The 20,432-nt window shown below is 36.6% G+C and overlaps 1 protein-coding gene across 3 annotated transcripts in view; it reads left to right on the top strand.

Moving 5' to 3' along the window:
* pak1 (p21 protein (Cdc42/Rac)-activated kinase 1) overlaps positions 1–20,432 on the top strand; it is a 68,329-nt gene that overhangs the window by 30,541 nt on the left and 17,356 nt on the right. For all 3 annotated transcript variants that reach the window (XM_079825367.1, XM_079825365.1, XM_079825366.1), the window contains exons 2-5: positions 10,078–10,294; positions 18,499–18,593; positions 19,468–19,615; positions 20,173–20,210. In XM_079825367.1, the coding sequence (XP_079681493.1) occupies positions 10,102–10,294; positions 18,499–18,593; positions 19,468–19,615; positions 20,173–20,210 (474 nt within the window). In that variant the 5' untranslated portion in view covers positions 10,078–10,101. The remainder of the gene's footprint in view (positions 1–10,077; positions 10,295–18,498; positions 18,594–19,467; positions 19,616–20,172; positions 20,211–20,432) is intronic.

The raw sequence follows: 20,432 nt of genomic DNA, 5'->3' as shown, positions 1-20,432 counted from the left end.
TATTTAATTGGTTTTGGATTTGTATTTGACTGTTTGTGTTTCCTCTAGTACCGTTTGTCTTTTAAAGGCATCATGAACTATGCATTTGCACACTAAACAAATATTTAACAGGAAATAATGTAATAGTTTATATTCTGCCCACACGGCTTTTTATACATCAGCATAAAAGTCATCTTAGACATTTTCACATTTTGATAAAAGACTGTAAAAACAAACATTTTATTTCCTAATGTTTAGTGATGAATCATACAGAATAAGACCAGGAACATTTATTAGGAAAGCAAAAATGATTTCATGTTGTCTTAAAAAGCCACTGTGAATGTCTCTTTCCTGTCCGGGACGAATGGTTCGCCGAGAGACTCTGATGTGCAGTCAGGTCTCAGTGGTCTTGTTATGAAACGGATCCGTCATGTCCGTGAGCCCAGCACTGTGTCATAACAGAGGGTTTGCAGAAGTTCAAATGAGGTCCAACATTTAGACGAGTATAAATGCATGCTCTTGAGGAGAGAGAGACAGGTTTATTTCATTTACATGGAATGTCTTCACTGGGAGAGAACTGCAAAAAAAGCAGTCTCGGCTTCAGCCTGAAAGCCTATGCATACACCTTGCATATTCATTCAAATTATAAATGCATATTGGTCACATATATTACAATATCTCATGCACAAGATACAGATTAGGTTGATACATTTCGTTTTTTGAAACTACAGGAAGTTATTAGTGTTTTGAGTTTTGTTTGAGGCATTTAGTAGCTTTTGTTTTCTGAAATGTCTATGAAATTTTCTTTGTTTAACACATTAATATTATCAGAAATTCTGGTTACAGACTCTACACACATTCTACTAGTTTCTTCATTTTTTTTCTATTCAACCTGTCATTTAAAGGATTAGTTCACTTCCCATGGGATGTCATCCAAGATGTTCATGTCTTAAGTCGAAAAACAATTGAGGTGTTTGAGGAAAACCTGAATGGGAACCAATGGCTTGAAGGTCCAAATTGCAGTTTCAATGCTGCTTTAAAGGGCTCTACACGATCCCAGCCAAGGAATAAGGGCCTTATCTAGCAAAACGATCAGTCATTTTCTAAAAAAATAAACATTTATGTACTTTTTAACCACAAATGCTAGTCTTGCACTTCACGCATTATGTAGTCACAGTGTTTACACAACAAACGTTCAAAGACTAAGTCAAACACTCTTTACAAAAAAAAGGTAAAACTGTGTTTACACAGCAAACGTTCAAAGACTATGTCAAACGCCCTTTACAAAAAAAAGGTAAAACAATGATGTTGGACAATTTTGAAGTTTGAGGAGAAAATGAAATGAGTTTTTCGCCCTATACATTTTTATACACAGACGAACGTCACGTCACGCATGACATTTCCAACGTGCGTGAAGTTGTTGACGCTAAATGTTGTTTATAAGGACCGATCGTGTCCTTATAAAATCCTTATTCCTCGGCTGGGATCGTGTAGAGCTCTTTGAGGCTGCATTGAAACTGCAATTTGGACCTTCAACCTGTTGGTTCCTGTTGAAGTCCACTATATGGAGAAAAATCCTGGAATCCTTAATTTCTTTTTTAAAGAAAGAAAAACATAAACATCTTGGATGACATGGGGGTGAGTAAATTATCAGGAAAATTTAATTCTGAAGTGAATTAATCCTTGTTTTGTTTTTTTTTATAAAATTTAAATAAAGCTGAAACAAATTTTAAATATTAAAACCTAAAATACTAAAATTGACCAAAATTACTAAAATGGAAATTAAAATAATTTAATTCTAAATATAACTATTCCCTAAAAAATGACAAAAGCACATTTGGAAATTACTGAAACTTAAACTAAAATGAAAAACTGAAAATCTAAAAATAAAAGCTAATTCAAAATATGAATAAATACTAAAATAGTATATAAGTAATACTAAAATAACACTGCAATAGCAGTAACATTTACAGTATAGTGATGTCAGAAAAATGAATGTTATTGCTTGTTAACTAAATGTGCTTATTGAATTCTGGGTGAGATTTTTATATTTCTGACTTGTGAAAATTTGAAGATGCTTTCAGAGTAATTTTATCCTCTCACGTGTCTCTGTTCAGTATAATTTTCTTAACACCAGCTTGAACACGAGATTAAACCGCATGTGTGCCAGTTCTGTCTCTGCATGGCTTCACAAAGGTAATGAAAATCTGTTTCTGGCCTTGCGTTGCAGGTCTCATATAGGCCGTTTCACACAGCCCGAGGCAAATTAACAACATGTCAGAGAAATGACTTCAGGTAACATTTCCCAAAGCCTGTCAGGTGACTCGTCACAACAGTGATTGGCATGTGCGAGGAGTAATCAGAAACCCTGCTAATCTCCAGTCCAGAATTTAATTTATTAATCTTACACGCACAAACTCGCCTACTTAACAAGACAAATCCATAAATTCACAGAATTCCTATATTTATAGCAATGGCTATTTTAATAGCTGAAGCCGCTGTGCTTCCGTCACACCGCAAAAGAGACCAGAGCTATTCTTATCCTGATGAAGGATGTGTCTTTGTGCCCTCACATGAGCTAAGAAAACCCCATCTGATCTCTGTCAGGACCTCCGCATACACTGTCATTTTAGTATTAGTTATATCATTTTATAGTATTTATTAAAGAGGGGTCTACTCGACACCTACAGTAACAATACCTTATTTTCCACATATTTGACACTGTTGCAGCATCTCTCTTCTCAGTCTGTCAGTAACGCTCTGTTTAATTCCTGTCTCTATGAAGCCCCTCCTCAAAAGCGCAATGTGCTCTGATTGGTCAGCTGGACCAGTGTGTTGTGATTGGGCAGGTTTGGGAAATGTCACGGCCCTCACCATAACCGAGTTTCAACCAACCTATTTTTTTTTACAGTCTATGGTTTCAACACACAACTAACATGACTCAACCAGGCCTCTCCCCTTTATTTTGCGTATATATGCCTTGGGTGGGAATTATTTAGAGTGCTCCGATTGATCGGCAACCGATCTCGATCGGTCGATAATCGCTTTGGGATGATTGATCGGCGGTCTCCAAAAAGGCAGATCTCATGAACCGATCGCATGCTGACGACACATAAAACCCGCACCTGCCGTGAGAGCTAGGGCATGATATGCAGCGACACCGTCTCATTCTCTTTCCAGCGCGGGTAAAATAATTATAATGCTGAAGGTGAGGTACAATTCATATTTCTATATTAAATAACTTACGCAGTCATTTGAAAACTTTCTGTGGGACGTAAGTTCACAAACAGCGCGCGTGAATCACCGCGTGCGCGCGCTCTCTCTCTCCCTTTCAAAATGCTCAAATGGCTTCACATCAGCGCATCGCATGTGCACTAAAATCGCTGCTCAGTTGACACAGGATTTGCCACTTTGCACAATCGAGGCAGTGTCGCATCGTGACTAAGGTTTATCATTTGCATTTATTTTTAAGTCTTGCCAGTGTTCAAACCGCTCAGCACTCGCGCGCACGGTCTGGAGAGACACACACACACACACACACACACACACACACACACACACACACACACACACACACACACACACACACACACACTCAGGCCATCTCACAAAAAGCTTGCGAGTACAAATTGCGCTGAAATGGTCAGATACACACAAATGTATGTACTAAATGACTGCCTTGACGAGTATGCACGTAAACCCCGTCGCGACTCACGAGTGAACGTTTGTGCAACTGCATGTATCCGTGTTCGCTCTTAAAGTGACAGCTGTCGAATAAACTGCTGCTGTCTCTGAGTTTCTCTTTGTCTTGTGTTGTTTGATGAACCTTTATGACACTCACTGCTCTTGAATGACTAACTTTTGCAACCTTAAGTGTAAGGATTAAACTAATTTATTTTATTCAGGGAAGACCAATATTAATTTACATTTGATTTCTTATTAAATGTCTTTAGTATTTCTTACCTCAATACTAATGTTAGACCTACCTGAAAAATTGTTTTTAAAAACAAAAATGCACTGCATGATCAAATATTTAGGTGAGATAATTATATACATTTATTATATACATTTATTTGGGAAAGATGGCCTACAGTAGCCTTAAGTTATCTCATTTTCTAAAATAAACACTTGGTGGTTCTTCAAGATCTTGACTCAGTTAATTTAGAGTTAGTTTCATTTCTTCAAATGGTGCAAACTCTGCAAGATTATAGATAAAAGATTGCCATTCCCCTGCCATTCTGTGATCGGCAATCGGCAGATCATGATCTTGGTAATCGGTGATCGGCCCCAAAAATGCTGATCGGAGCATCTCTAGAGTTATTTAAAAGAAAAAATATTTTGATGTGTTCGCTCACAGAAGATTGTGACGTGTTCGTTTCGGGTTCATTCCTTTTGCTCTGCATGCTCAGCAACATTACAGACTAAAGAAAGTACATGCGCATATGCACAATAGGTTATATTTAATAGTTCAGCTTTTATATTTATAGTCTCCGTTGTTTTATTTTAGTTTAAGTTTTAGTCATTTTGCCCCTGTAGTTTTTAGCTTTAATTAATTTATTTGTATTTTATTTTTAGTACTTCAATTTAAACTTGTTTTATTTCAGTTAAATTGCCACGACAGCATTTTCTTTTTCAAAACTTCAAAATAAAGATGATCTTGCATTGTTACCAAAGTTTAACCAACAAGGTTAGAGTGTTAACTCAATGCAAAAAGGGGATTAATGTGTGTGTTTTTTTCATCATTCAATCATATATTGAATGGTAATCATATCATAATCATGACTTCATGTGAAAGTATTTTAAAAAGCGTTTTGCCCCATTTTATATACATTTTTGCTATGCATTAATTTATTTAATTCATTTTATTTTATTTCAGCTTTCAATTAACAAGTATTTTAATTAATTATTAGTTGTAGTTAACAATAACGTCACTGTCCACACGGCATTCTATCTGGGTAACATACCAGTTTATTTGTTTGCTAATACATTGCTAATTGAATTTTAGTTGTTCATTTTAACTGGTGTTGTGTTTTATAGAATGAACAGAATCACAGATCTGCAGTTTTAACCATATTAACAACACCATGTTGGTCTTAGAAGTTCCTTGAAGTACCATGTAAATACCATGGTATATGAATATGTAAAGTACCACAGTATTCCACCAAATTTTTGTAATGCCAGTTTAAGAGTGGAAAAGATTTGAAAAGTTTTGTGAAGTTTAAAGCAGGTGGGATTATTTTGTGCATCAGCATCATTTCCAGTCAGTATTTCAATTGAAATAAATGGGATTTTGAGTGAATTTTTTGTTGTTGTTGTTGTTGTTGTTGTTGATTATTTTTTTTTTTATATATATATATATATATAAATCCGAGCCGTTGATTGTAGCTCCAATTGGCCTGAAGACGTGGAAATTGAAGTTGATGTTTGAAGGAAAATCAGGGGAGCTGAATCAAAGTCCCTTTAAGACAAGTAATTTCACTCGGTGGCCATCTTTAAAATGCCTCTCGATTCTCGAACATGCAAGTGCAGCGCCTATCTCTTTGAATGAGGAAACATCAAATTCACCAAAACTGTTCGCCATACTCACGATTAAATTTCATCAATGAAATCTGACAACAATAGTCTCATAAATTTTGTTTCTAAATGCTCGAATCATGACAAAAAACTGCATTTTTCAGGCTGGACCAAGCTAATGCACATGTGCAGTCCTAACCGTGCGTCTCAGAACATGGACTCTTTCTATAGGAACCGGAGCTTCTAACGGCAGCTGCAGTGACGCGATGACTTTACCAACAAGCGATTGGCTGTTATTTAGAAGGCGGGACTTATTCCGCCATATTGCGGGTTGCACTTTCTCCCATCAATTCCATCGAGTGCACCGTCTTTCTATATATAGAGTCTTTGGCCTAATGCAGCAGGTGAGGATAAAGAAGTGAAATACTGTAAGCGATCAGTAATGGTACCTGACAAACACATGACTAAGCACAGGCCACACCACACTGATGTCTGATGTCTCGCCGGTACGTCACGCCGCGCTGAAGCAGCACATGAAAATCATCAGGTGTTATCATGTCATTTAAGTGTGGACGACCTAATAAACAGAGCGCTGTCACATTAACACACTAGAACTACTTCCTCTTACAGTATATGTCTGGATCTTCTTATGGTGCTTTCCATGCCTCTGAACTTGGTTCTTGTTTTTGCGTGTTCTCTTTGAGATGAAGGGGAACACACAAGTTCAACTGTGAATGAAGCCCTTTGTTTACTTGAATGAAATGCACCTGAGGTTTGTTAGATGCTTATGTGTGTGTGTAACAGCACTGAGGTTAATTTAATTACCAGGGACCAGACCAAAGTCCCTGGATCTTACTCACTTCCCCATTCCTGCTTTTTCACTGGTCTTTGTCTAGTGTACTTGTGTTTTGGTGATTGTAAATTGTGACTTTATGTGGATCTGCATCTCATAATGGCAACTTTATATCAGTGTGATTTTTTTATTTGTTATTTTTGATCAATTTCACAACAATTTTTTGGGTAAGGGGGTTTGGTTTGTTCAGATCATTTTTTTCTGTATTATTTTATTAATTTATTCACCTGTCTGTTTCTCTGTCTTTGGCCATTTAGTTCTTTAGTTATCATTTATTTATGTATTTTTATTTTTTATTTAATTGTCTGTCTCTTATATATTTATTTACATTTGACTAATATATTTATTTATTTAGGAGTATTTATTTTAGTTAATTTATTTTTACATTTGTATGTATTTATTTTTGGGATTTTTTCCTTTATTGTGATAGGACATTATATAGTAGACAGCACGGGATCGGGAAAGGTCCGCGAGCCATTACTCAAACTCGGGTCGCCCGAAACGCTACCACGCTATATGTCAGCACATTGCCCACAAGGCTATAAGTATGTAATGTATTTAGCTACCTTTTTTATTGTTTCATTAGCCCATCACTCTTTCTCTCATATTTGTTTGTATTTAACTATTTATTTACTTTTTATTTATGTGTTGTTTAGTTATCTAATAGTTTTTTATTTCATTATCATTGCTCTGCCTCCTGTTTTTTATTTCATTTATTTATTTATTTACATATTTTTTCCTGCTTATTTAACTATTAATCTATGTATTTTTCTAATATGTATTTATTTTTTTCATTTTCCAATCACTTTTTCTCTCGCATGCAATTGCTCTGTCTCTCCTTTTTATTTTTTATGTATTAAAAAAAATTCAATAGATGTGTTGCAAGTGTTTATAGTCGCATCTCTTATCTAGACTTGTATATCAGCAGATGAACTTCAAGACCTTCAATCTGTGTTTAGTTTAACTAAGGTGTGTGTGTGTGTGTGTGTGTGTGTCTGTGTGTGTGTCTGTGTGTGTGTCTGTGTGTGTGTCTGTGTGTGTGTGTCTGTCTGTCTGATAAAAGAAACCACAGTGATGACAGACCTCTGCTAAATGTGACAGCGCTGTCTGAAATATGAGTCCACATGGGCGTTGTTATACTGTGTGTGTGTGTGTGTGTGTGTTTTGTGGGTCAGGTTTTGCTATTGTGGAGACTAAATGTCTCCACAAGGATAGTTCAACCTGAAATCAGCTATAGGCCAGTCAACAGTCTTCAAGAGGAAAATGGCTTAAATAATGTTTTCACAAAAATATAAAAATGCAAAAAGTGTTTGTGTGAGAGTTAGATTTAGGGTTAGGTGACATAAAATATCATTAGCCCAGCTATAAACAATAGAGGTCAACGGAAGGTCCCCACCAACCGTGAAAGTGTAAAGAAGGGTTTCACACGTCCACATGGACCCTGTGCTCAAACAGTCATTCACCAGCTGTGTGTGCATGTGTTTACTGTTTCTGTGACTTTAACATGCCCGTGTTTTTTTTGACTGTGTGTTTGTTTGCCCTGCTGCCTTTCTGATGTCTGTTTGCTCATGGCTAAAGTGTGTTTACAGGTAATACAGTTTCCTATTTGTATTATCTGTGTGTGTTCTTCACAATCTCTGCTATCATGTTACACCATTCATGGCGAGTCAGTCACAGATCAAACTCCTAGTCTTTCTTGTACACCTGTGACATCACATCAGGGAAGGCACAGCCTCTTAAAGCCGGCACACACACACAGTCACTCTAACACACTCTGTCAGCGTCCAGCGGGATCTGGAGGCGCTTTTCATACGGGAATACTGGTGGGATTGCTTGTCGGTATGCCGGGAGGTTTTTGGTAAGGTGAAGTTTTATAGATTCGGCAGACAGAAGATAATATATTTTTTTATTGCTGTCAACTAGTGGTGATAGACTTACTGTATATTTGGTCATTTTGAGTAAATGTTGTGTAAAATGTTCATTTTGTGTGCATCTAAAAAGCTGTCATAAAATTGTATTGTGTGTGTATATTAGCATTATGCTGCTGTTGGCATTGATTAACCCATATCATGCCTACTACTACTACTGCTGCTGGCAGTGTGTATGTGTTTTAGATAAAGATTGTTTGTTTTGTCAATGCCCAGCTTGGTTTGTGCTTGTGTGTCTGGTGTTTGTATTTGTTGTCATATCTCTTTGAATTGCTTGCATAGGTACACATATTCAAAAGACCATCATTTGTTCACAAGCTTTTTTTATGTAATCAACATAAAGATTAAGGGTAGAACTTGTACTTAAATTTATTTCCATGGTAATAGTGCTTCTATATGCTGGAGAAACTTTGGAAACCAAAATGCAAATCATTACCATGTCTTCTGGGATTGCCCTGTTATTAAGGATTTTTGGAGAGGAATGCATATTGCCTTACAAGATATGTTTAAATGTATAATATCCTTTGACAGTAAAACCCTATATTTTGGATACATACCTCAATAATGGTTAAAAACAGCATTTGTAAATCATAAAATTTGTGCTGGGAAAAATGGACCAACTATGCAACATTTTACTTTTTAGTTAAGGTTTAGAATGCGCAAAAAGACTACTCCCTATATGGACGTAGATATTTGTTCTTTTCTTTTTTTCTTCTTATTAAAAAAAAAAAAAAAAAACATTTCTGATGAGTAGATGTATGGCAAGCACGACTACTGTGTATGTACGTACTGTATGTGTATGGGCATGTATTTGTGTGTACATATCTGCAGATATATACGTGCAGATGTGTGTATGTTTATGACATGACTACATATTCAGATATATAGTATCTGATGTGTAATTGTTTATCTGAGAAAAATTTAAGTAAAAATATATTTACATTTATTAATTTAGCAGATGCTTTATCAAAGTGATTTGTCATAGATTCAACAATATTCATACTATATGCTTTTTTTGTTTTGGTTTAGTATAAAAACTAGATTAGTAAACAAGCTTGAGTAGAGGTGAAATAGAACATTCATTTATTTAATTATTTTAGGTCCTCTAACTCGTTTGTGCTTTTTTTCCTTTTTAATCACCATTCTAGTTTATTATAAAATGGTCCACACGGCAAAATATTCCATGTAGTCTATATTTAAATCAATTAGGATGAGCTCATAAAAGTAAAACCTATGCATGATAATAATAGTTTTAAATGGAGAATAACACGTCACCGCAGGACGTCAGTTTTCAAAAAGTATTTCATGTTAACTAGCCACATACCAAAAATAATGCTATCTGTCCATTGTTTCATAACCCTGGTTTGAGTCGAGGTGTTATCAGACTCATGTGGTTTTTTACAGCAAAGATGGGGCTGTTTTTGGTCTGTTTGCACCTTTCAAAAAAGATTCATAATTGAAAACTCAATTACATTAATTTATGCTTCAGGTTAGAAATCATCCTAATATGCTTGATAATCATCCTTAACATTTCTTGTTACCGGTATATTTCAATCTTGAAAATCATTTGGGCTGCTTAATACTTTTGTGGAAACCGTGATACTTCAGAGGGCGTTGTCCTCCCTTCTTAGCTTGTTTTTTTTCCTGCTGTGTCCTAGTTTAATCTAAATACTATTAAAAGAAGATTGGTGTGGTAATTTGGTCAATCTAATTATGTCTCAGTTTCATTCCAGCAACCCCTGCTGTTAATTTACTTTTGCCCCTCCCCTTTTCACTAACTCTAGCTCTAAATGGTTGTTTCAGATTTTGCCACGCCCACAGCTGAAGATGTCAGACAATGGGGAAGTAGAAGACAAGCCGCCAGCTCCGCCCATGAGAAACACCAGCACCATGATTGGCTCGTCCAGTAAAGACTCGGGCCCACTGAATCATGGCTCCAAACCTCTGCCGCCCAACCCAGAGGACAAGAGGAGAAAAGAAGGCTTCATCCGATCGATACTTACCGGAGGAGGAGACAAGAGTGAGTTACAGTTATTGCTACTAGCTAGTATTATTTTCTACTAGAAAACAAATCATCTTCCTCAATAGGCCTTTTGGCAGCTCAGAAAAATTATTATTAAAATGAGGACTTCATCCAGAAAGAACTGAATTTCTATTGGCAATCATTCAAGGTTAGCTTCAGGGTCAAAGGTCACGATGAGCACACACAATTTACTAGACATCTGTTTAGCCAATAGCAGCTTTATGGCCATAAACCTTTGACCTTTTTGATATTTTTTTTTAATTCAGAACAGTGAACACACTTCATTTCTCCTTAATTTGGCACCTCAGATTCTCACACTTTTTTCAATTGATAGCATCGTGTCTCCGTGTCAAGCGTTCGTCTTACTCTTGCACCCCTGCGTCCTGAGCGGCTCGTGTTTCAGGAGGCCTGTTTTGTGTTAATTACCAGCCCGTTAGCACATCATTAATATTAAAGACCCTGCCTGGCTTCAGCATGGAGCAGATGAGGATGAGATCCAGCCGTTGTTTAATAGGCATTAGCAGCATCCGTTCAGATCCGACAGGCACAGGAACTGGAGCAGAGCGCAATGTCTATGTGAGAGACTGTGCCCGACTGTGTGTAGTTTGTATTGTCTTTATGAAAATCAGCACTAAGCCTAAAATGGCAGAAAACTAGTGTCAAATAATTACTAAAAGGAGATTTTCAGAAGTATCAATATAGAACAATCAAAATGAACACTTACTAAAAAAATATCATATTTGTTTGCCTGCATGTCATGAGACCATTAAACATACAAATCTGTTAAATAATTGAAATATAAAAAGTAGCTGTCAGTATCTGGTGTGGCACCAGCTGCTTTAAATTATTGTTTTATAATGTTTCATGGGGTGCACATAATGTTAGTTTGAATTTATTTTTTATTTTTTTACACATTAAAAATGTTCATAATTTAGAAATAGAAGGCATTTTTCCTACCCTGACTTTAGCAGTCTGATTTGAATGCTCTGTTTGAAGGGTCTGCTGTGACACCTCCAGTGTTGCCAGATTGGGTTGACGATTTCCAGCCCACTAAAAAGCTCACTAAAACCCTCCCAATCCAAGAAAAAAACGCCCAAAAGTTTAACTGCCAAAGTAATGTGATATAATTGTATTGCCATGTCAATCAAGATTGATTAGCACCATTTTTTTTCCTTAAAACAAAATAATGATGACAAAATAAAATAAAAATAAATCAAATTTCCATTCCCAAATACATTCAAATACAGTCACGCATGACTAAAATGTCCAAGTAGAAACTGTCAAAATCACAAAATTAACCGATGACTTTAACCCATGGGAAAACACATGCATCATTTTCAAATGTCAATAGTAAGAATAAACTAATTTAAGTGCAAAAAGTGCCCAATATAAGTGATCAGAATAAACAACGTAATTAGCAGGCATTACACACACATTAATGCACAAACCACAGCCAAAATGTGTCATTGACTGAGACATACTGTACGATAATCCTACAAAAAAACATTAACAATAATGCGTTTATCTTCCTGTCGTGCTTTAACTTCAGACAAAACTACAGTAACGTTATGTCTTTCGTGAAGCACATATTTATAGAACATAAGGCAGAACTTAACACAGTCAAAATGGATTCATTGTTGATTCAAACCTCTTTCAGCAGCTGTCGGGAACGAGTTGAGCGCAGTCTAGACGGGTTAAAGATGTCCTGATCAGGCCAGTGTGCTCATGATGGACAGGAGTCATATATTCGAGTCATTCAAATGTGCTCTAAGAGTTAGTTTATATTTATAAAGACTCTTCGCGTCACAGGTGTAATCCACGTTTTGAGAGTTGGTTCACTCTCCCACTCATTACTGTATATTTATGCCACTTTGGCATAGTGATCACTTGATATCCAGCTAAAATTACACGTTGAAAACCTGTCATGAATGAGCGCGTCTCCCTGCTGAACGCTGATTGGCTGAAAGTGCGTGCTCGTTGGCGACATCAACACCAGCGCCAGCTGACTCTACGCTGAACGCAAGTGTGTCATGATGACTGATTTTTTTGGAGTACATGCACACTTGAGTTTGTTATTAACCAATTAGACTATAAAATTTTGATGTTTGAAAACCGCCGTTTTAACCAGCCCAAATTGTGTTTTACCCGCACAATCAAATTCAAAATCCGCCTAATCTGGCAACACTGGAGACCTCAATGTAAACGCCCACTGCTGTGATTGGCTAACACAGCTTAGCATATGAAATGGCTAGTAGTATTACATGTGGAACTCTCTCAAACTTTTAGCACACATTTACTATTACAGCTCTTAAGGTTAACTAATTATGAAAATTGTTGATTATAGCATTATATTTAGATTTATGGCTTTATATTTAGATTGTGGCATGAAAGGTTGCAGTGATGAACATTGTAGCCAATCACAGACATGTTGAGCGTATGAATGCAGTGAGGTTGCTGTGTGATTGACAGCTCCAGCGATTGTAAAGGGAGCATTCTTTGATCGCTTTCTATATATAATTTAATCACAGTTTCAATAACAGATTATTTTTATCCTACTAAGTGAAACAATGCGAAGTTGACTGTTTAGTCACTGGTTTTACTGACACAAAGAACATCTGACTGTACATGAATCATTACACATCAGAAATTACAGGTCACAGATCAGGCATTGGCACACTGAATTAACACAGTTACTTACATTACTTGTCGCATTACTGTTAAGTCCATATCGTAAAAGTCTGTTTGCAAATTTACCAAATAATTCACAGTGAAATGTACTGAATACAAATAAATAATGCTCAACTGAGACATTCATATCTTGCCGACCCCAAAGCCATCTTTATCGCTTGCTAGGTCTTGTAACCTAGTGTTAGTGTCTCTCTGTTACGTACTACATGGCATGTGCGATTTGGTGGGCGGGGCTAAACAGACAGTAATCTTCTTCTGTAGAGGTGGTGTTTAGCCACACTATTACGTAATAAAGTGGCACGTTCCACATCCTGTCGTTTTGACAGATTGGCTTCAATATAAGCTGTTTTTAGACTAACAACAAAGTTTTGAGTTCTGAAACTTACAGGATGTTTTTATAGTATAGTACAGTACAAGGGCGTGTTCACAATTGGCATCTTTTTTGACAAGAAGTTGACAAGGGTGCTTTTTTAGTAAAAAAAAACTGTTGCTACAACAACAGCTGTTGCTGAGCAAACGTTAATGTTAATTAACGTTTTTTTTTTGTTAATGAAAAAAACGTTCATAACAAGTAGTAGATGATACACTACTACTTTTTTTATCATTTTGTTAATGACAAGTAGTAGATGATACACTTACCTGAACAACCAAGGATCTGTCCAATCGGTGTCCACACAGCCTCTTTATGGTGTATATTATGGTAGAGTCTTGTGCTCATGTCATATAACTCCTTGTGCTCCGACACTAGTACAATAAGTCCATCTATGAACACCTTCTCCATTTTCTCTTTTTTTTATGGAAATGACATATCTCGCTACTCGCTTGTCATTAGTCAGCTGTCAAAAAAGTGCATGACTTGGGGCGTTTTTCCCCCCCAGAAAAGTTCAACTTTATTCAACTTGAAAGACGCTCTGAGCTGCAGAAAAAGACGTCGGCGTCTCAGAGCGCTCAGGACTTTTTTGAAAACACGGTTTACTCCATAGAATTATAATGTAAAACAGACGCTGGCAACTTCAAAAAACGGCAAGTGTGAACATAGCCTTATTTGTCAAGGGAATTTTGATTTCTCAGCTCATGACCCCTTTAAGTACTACAGTGCATCTCATCCTCATGGACTGAACCAGATCGGCCAGTTCTTGCTGTGAGATGTCACTCCACTCTTCCACAATAACACCTGCAAGTTCTTGAACACATCTGGGAAAGACAAATTGGTTACACGTGGCACAATCAGATGTCCTTCCTATAGCACTGTCTTAGTCATCTTAGTCAGCTCTGTCTTAGTCACCTTGCTCTGGCCAAATCTGCAGTCCCCTGCCTCCTGCAGCAGGACTATGGCCGGTTCACGGAGGTCACCAGGGACCCTGGACATCTTTATTCTGGTGTTTTTCAGAGTCAGTAGAAAGGTCCCTTTAGTGTCCTAAGTTATTGGAACTGTGACCTTAATTGTTAGTTGTTAGTGTTAAGGACTGTTCCACAGGTGCATGTGCAAAACATTGTTTATGGTTCATTAAAAAAAGCATGAAAAACATTGAGGGGTGCAAAAATCAGTTCCTGCAGATTTTAGCTTCAACCCGAACGAATGCACCTGATCCAGCTAGTTAAGTCCTTCAGGCTTATTTGAAAACTACAGGTGCAGGGTTGGAACTAAACTCTGCAGGGCTTAGTTTTGCCCCCCTGGTTTTAACCCTTTCCAATAAAGATCTCTAAAGATTATTTTGATTTTACAAAATAATCTTTTAAATGCAGTATACTTGGTGAGTGTGTATATATATATATATATATATATATATATATATATATATATATATATATATATATATATATATATATATATATATATATATATATATATATATATATATATATATATATATATAATCTCTACATATATATATATATATATACACTCACCTAAAGGATTATTAGGAACACCATACTAATACTGTGTTTGACCCCTTTCGCCTTCAGAACTGCCTTAATTCTACGTGGCATTGATTCAAGGTGCTGAAAGCATTCTTTAGAAATGTTGGCCCATATTGATAAGATAGCATCTTGCAGTTGATGGAGATTTGTGGGATGCACATCCAGGGCATGAAGCATGAAGCTCCCGTTCCACCACATCCTAAAGATGCTCTATTGGGTTGAGATCTGGTGACTGTGGGGGCCATTTTAGTACAGTGAACTCATTGTCATGTTCAAGAAACCAATTTGAAATGATTCAAGCTTTGTGACATGGTGCATTATCCTGCTGGAAGTAGCCATCAGAGGATGGGTACATGGTGGTCATAAAGGGATGGACATGGTCAGAAACAATGCTCAGGTAGGCTGTGGCATTGCCCAATTGGCACTAAGGGGCCTAAAGTGTGCCAAGAAAACATCTCCCACACCATTACACCACCACCACCACCAGCCTGCACAGTGGTAACAAGGCATGATGGATCCATGTTCTCATTCTGTTTACGCCAAATTCTGACTCTACCATCTGAATGTCTCAACAGAAATCGAGTCTCATCAGACCAGGCAACATTTTTCCAGTTTTCAACTGTGCAATTGATTGGTGAGCTTGTGCATATTGTAGCCTCTTTTTCCTATTTGTAGTGGAGATGAGTGGTACCCGGTGGGGTCTTCTGCTGTTGTAGCCCATCCGCCTCAAGGTTGTGCGTGTTGTGGCTTCACAAATGCTTTGCTGCATACCTCGGTTGTAACGAGTGGTTATTTCAGTCAAAGCTGCTCTTCTATCAGCTTGAATCAGTCGGCCCATTCTCCTCTGACCTCTAGCATCAACAAGGCATTTTCGCCCACAGGACTGCCGCATACTGGATGTTTTTCCCTTTTCACACCATTCTTTGTAAACCCTAGAAATGGTTGTGTGTGAAAATCCCTGTAACTGAGAAGATTGTGAAATACTCAGACCGGCCCGTCTGGCACCAACAACAATGCCACGCTCAAAATTGCTTAAATCACCTTTCTTTCCCATTCTGACATTCAGTTTGGAGTTCAGGAGATTGTCTTGACCAGGACCACACCCCTAAATGCATTGAAGCAACTAGGGATGCACCGATATGAACATTTTGGCCGATACCGATAACCGATAATTCTTAATATTTGAAAGCCGATAACCGATATATTGGCCGATAAATCTAAATACAAATTTTAATAAACTCTGAGAGCCTGATTACAAAAACAAAAGGCTCACCATTAAAAGTCATGTCCCAAACACTTCAACATAAATCAAACCTATACACTACAGTAGCCTATTTGAACCAGTGTGAGATTCCTTACCTTTTCAAATTAATTTTACACTCATATGGCCAAAAATTTTTTTTAACACTTTACAATAAGGTTTTAATTTTTGTTAGTATTAGTTAACCAACAATGAATGAACAATACTTCAACAGGATTTATTAATTTTAGTTCATGTTAATCTCAACATATTCAGACCCAAAGTTGTGTCTTTTAACATTAGGTATGAACTGTGAATGGACTGTTACAAAACACAAACATTTTATTACTAAAAGAAACAAAGGTTATTGCTCTCTGTTTGTTCATGATAGTTAATGCATTAATAAAATGAGACCTTATTTTTAAAATGTTACCAAAAATTATATTGTCTAAAAAATAAAAATAATATACCTAAATAATGCAAACAAGTAATTGAACAGCATTACTTAGGCTGCATAATAAAGAATCAGAATGCAAGTGCATGAAATAACCTCCGCACAGACGATAAAGAAATGGTTTTAATCAAACCATATTGTTGATGGAAATGATACGAGAACAATAAAAGTGCTAATTATTAAAAATAATGCTTCTGTGTTTTTGAAAAAAAAAATATGTTTAATATTACAGTAATAGTAAACATCTGTAATATTAGTCTAGTCTATTAGGAATAATGTTGCTGTTTGAGAGCGCGCTGAAGCTGGAGAGAATGAACGAACAACCATAAACTGAAGCGCTTAGAAGTTTAATTAACAACTAAACGCATCATATATGAGAACAATCAGATATTTATACAAAATAAATATAATATTACAACTTATATTAGCACAAAATCACGCATAGGTGAAGTGTTATAACTCCTGTGGATGCTCTTCCCCTGTTTGAGAGCGCGTGCTGAAGCTGAAGATGATCACCGGTACAGTGAAGCACTGCGGGTTATTGACTCAACGAAACACATCCTATATGACTTTAATCAGATGTTTATACTACAAAAACGTAATATTACGACTTACATATGCTTTAAATGACGCGAATGCACAAGCAAACTTGACTGTGCTGGTCAGAATGCGTTGTTGACGCTTCCCACAACAGCGCGCTGAAAAACAACTAAACCCAGAGAATTCACTACGTTTTATAACAGAAATATTCTCATTGCAGTGTTATGTAGCCTATAGGACAGTCCCAGTAGTTATTAATGCTGTGCATTTCTGTTTGAAATGCGCGCGCCGGTACAATGAAGTGCTTTACTGCATCGTTAATTAACTCAACCAAACGCATCCTATATGGGATTATATACACAAAATAATAAATATAATATTACAACTTACAATGGCACAAAAGGCTGTGAATGCACAAGCAAACTTGACTGTGCTCGTCATGAAGGTGTAACTCCGTGGGCGCGCGCTGAAGCTAAAGACCGTTACAATGAAGTGCTTTACTGCATCGTTTATTAACTCAACCAAACGCATCCTATATGATATTACATACACAGAATAATAATAAATATAATATTACAACTTACAATGGCACAAAAGGCTGTGAATGCACAAGCGAACTTGACTGTGCTCGTCATGAAGGTGTAACTCCGTGGGCGCGCTCTTCCCTCAACAAACGCGCTGAAACACAACGCTCTTTTACAGCCTATTCTATTCTCATTATCATTTTATGTAGATTATAGAAGACTTGCGCTGCACATGTTGCACATAACTGTATTTTCCTTTTCGAAGTGATTCCAAACATATTTAGAGCAATTCAAACCCATCATGGTGGACAGCGCGTCCGTCTCAGCTGAAGGAAATAATACATTATCTATCGGCTTGACTATATCGGTCAAATTTTCTTATTGGACCGATAACGATAACATCAAAAATAATCATTTATCGGCCGATAACGATATGTTGCCGATATATCGTGCATCCCTAGAAGCAACTGCCATGTGATTGGTTGATTAGATAATTGCATTAATGAGAAATTGAACAGGTGTTTCTAATAATCCTTTAGGTGAGTGTGTGTGTGTGTGTGTATATATATATATATATATATATATATATATATATATATATATATATATATATATATATATATATATATATATATATATATATATATATATATAATTAAAGTAAATAAAAATGTTCATACATATTTTATACATTTTATGTATACAATCAGTCTAATAAAGATACAAAAATTAAAAAACATGTTGTATGTTTACAGTAAATAATTGGAATTATCTACATTTAAATATCCATTTACTTTTATTCTCTTTTTTCACCCTCATCTTCGTCCCTCAGCCAATAAGAAGAAGGAGCGTCCAGAGATCTCTCTACCATCAGACTTTGAGCACACCATCCATGTTGGCTTTGACGCAGTCACTGGAGAGTTCACTGTAAGTGTGAGCAGAAATCTTTTTCAGCACTCTGGTCACATGGTCTATGTAGAAAGCAGTTCTATATATGGCATTTTTACATGACACAATCTGTTTGTGACTCCACATTTAATTGGATATCTGGATAGTTTGAGGTGAAATAGTCCAAACACTGGGAACAAAATATTGACTATTGAATATAAAGATTGAATAAACCATGTTTCATTGGTAAATTAAGACAAATTCTAGCTAAATATGAAAGTAGAATTCAATAAAAACTTCTTAAATAGTACATTGAGGCTAAAATCTGAACAAACCCCTCCTGAATATAAAGAGAAAATGTCTAACAAGCAAGAAAAAAGGACAAAAAGAAAGAAAAGGTGCTGAAGATTCCACCAATTTGACACTGAAGTTCTTAAATGCAGAGAATAAACTCACAGCATTAACCTCTGGGTCCAGGTCTATCTTCCTCTTTACAATAGGTTTAATATGTTTGATAAGATATTAAACGAGCTGTGCTCTTTGTCTGAACCATAAATCAGCTGTACATTTCCCCTGTGTGACAATGAGAGGAGTTCAGTGTGCCTAATGAGTGTTAATGAGAGCCAGTGGGTCAGAACCACGTTGCCTCGCCAACAGAGGCGCTTAAATTACTTCAGTCCATTAGACCTTAAACTGACGCCGGTGGTCAGATAATCAACAGCGTGTCTTCACCACTAACACACTCATTCTGATCAGAACACAGCTCTACTGTGACCATGTTTATCTGTCTGTCGAATTTACCTTTGCTTTGCCACAAGAAGTATACTTCTGAAAGCCTCATTGTCACTCTAAAGTGATTGATAACCATGGTTTGCACAGTTTTCAGTGCTTGTTTTTGTGGCTCTCTGTGTAGGGCATGCCTGAGCAGTGGGCACGGTTACTCCAGACGTCCAACATCACCAAACTGGAGCAGAAGAAGAATCCTCAGGCAGTTCTAGACGTGCTTAAATTCTACGACTCTAAAGAAACGAACAACAGCCAGAAATACATGAGCTTTACAGGTGTGACACATTTGATATATTACAGCTATAGAAGTGTAGATATCGGTGAGATCTGTCCATCCATTAAGGATGAACATAAATATGTATAATATTTATATATAATGTTTTATAATTAATCCAATTTATTCATTGGAAATAAATACAATGAAGAATACGATTGTATATTTATTTATTTAGCAATAGCTTGTGAATGGATAATCACATTTGACGTTTATAATCTTTTTGATGCATTTTCTTTTGTTTGAAATACCGGGCTTCATTCATGACCGATGAGCAGAACGAAGAACAAATTGCTTTGTAAATATTTTATAAAACCATTCTTAATTCAATGATGTGTCTCAATTTCCATAAAGTGTTTTGTTGTGTCAAATAAATATTCTAATTTTAGGAATTTTGCATACATTTGATTTGCAATTATGATACAATACAATGGCTTTAAATCAGCCACCGAATCCTTTATAAATCAGCATCAGCAGTCGAAAAGAAAGCAGTTATATTGTCTAAAGATTCGTTCTATGGATCTTTCTCATTGCTCATTTGTCTCTTTTTAATTTCAGATAAAGGTGCGGATAACTACAGCTCTTCCAACGCAGTGGTGAGTCATTGGTACTGTGTTTTCCAGCTTTATTTGTGACATGCTGAGGGGAGTTTTTAAGGTCAGGAGGTCAACTGTGGGCAAATGTCCTTTCCGCTCACATGACAAAAACTGGACAGGAGGAAGTTTGCCAGGGGGAAGCGTGTTAGAGAGGAGGGAGCCGAGAGCTGAAATGGGGGGTTTAAAACAGGAGGGATGCAGTGAACAACAAGGTGACAGAGT

This window comes from Gobio gobio (genome assembly GCF_949357685.1).
Source record: "Gobio gobio genome assembly, chromosome: 9".
Taxonomy (NCBI): Eukaryota; Metazoa; Chordata; class Actinopteri; order Cypriniformes; family Gobionidae; genus Gobio; species Gobio gobio.
This window is presented reverse-complemented; position numbering and strand designations above follow the sequence as displayed.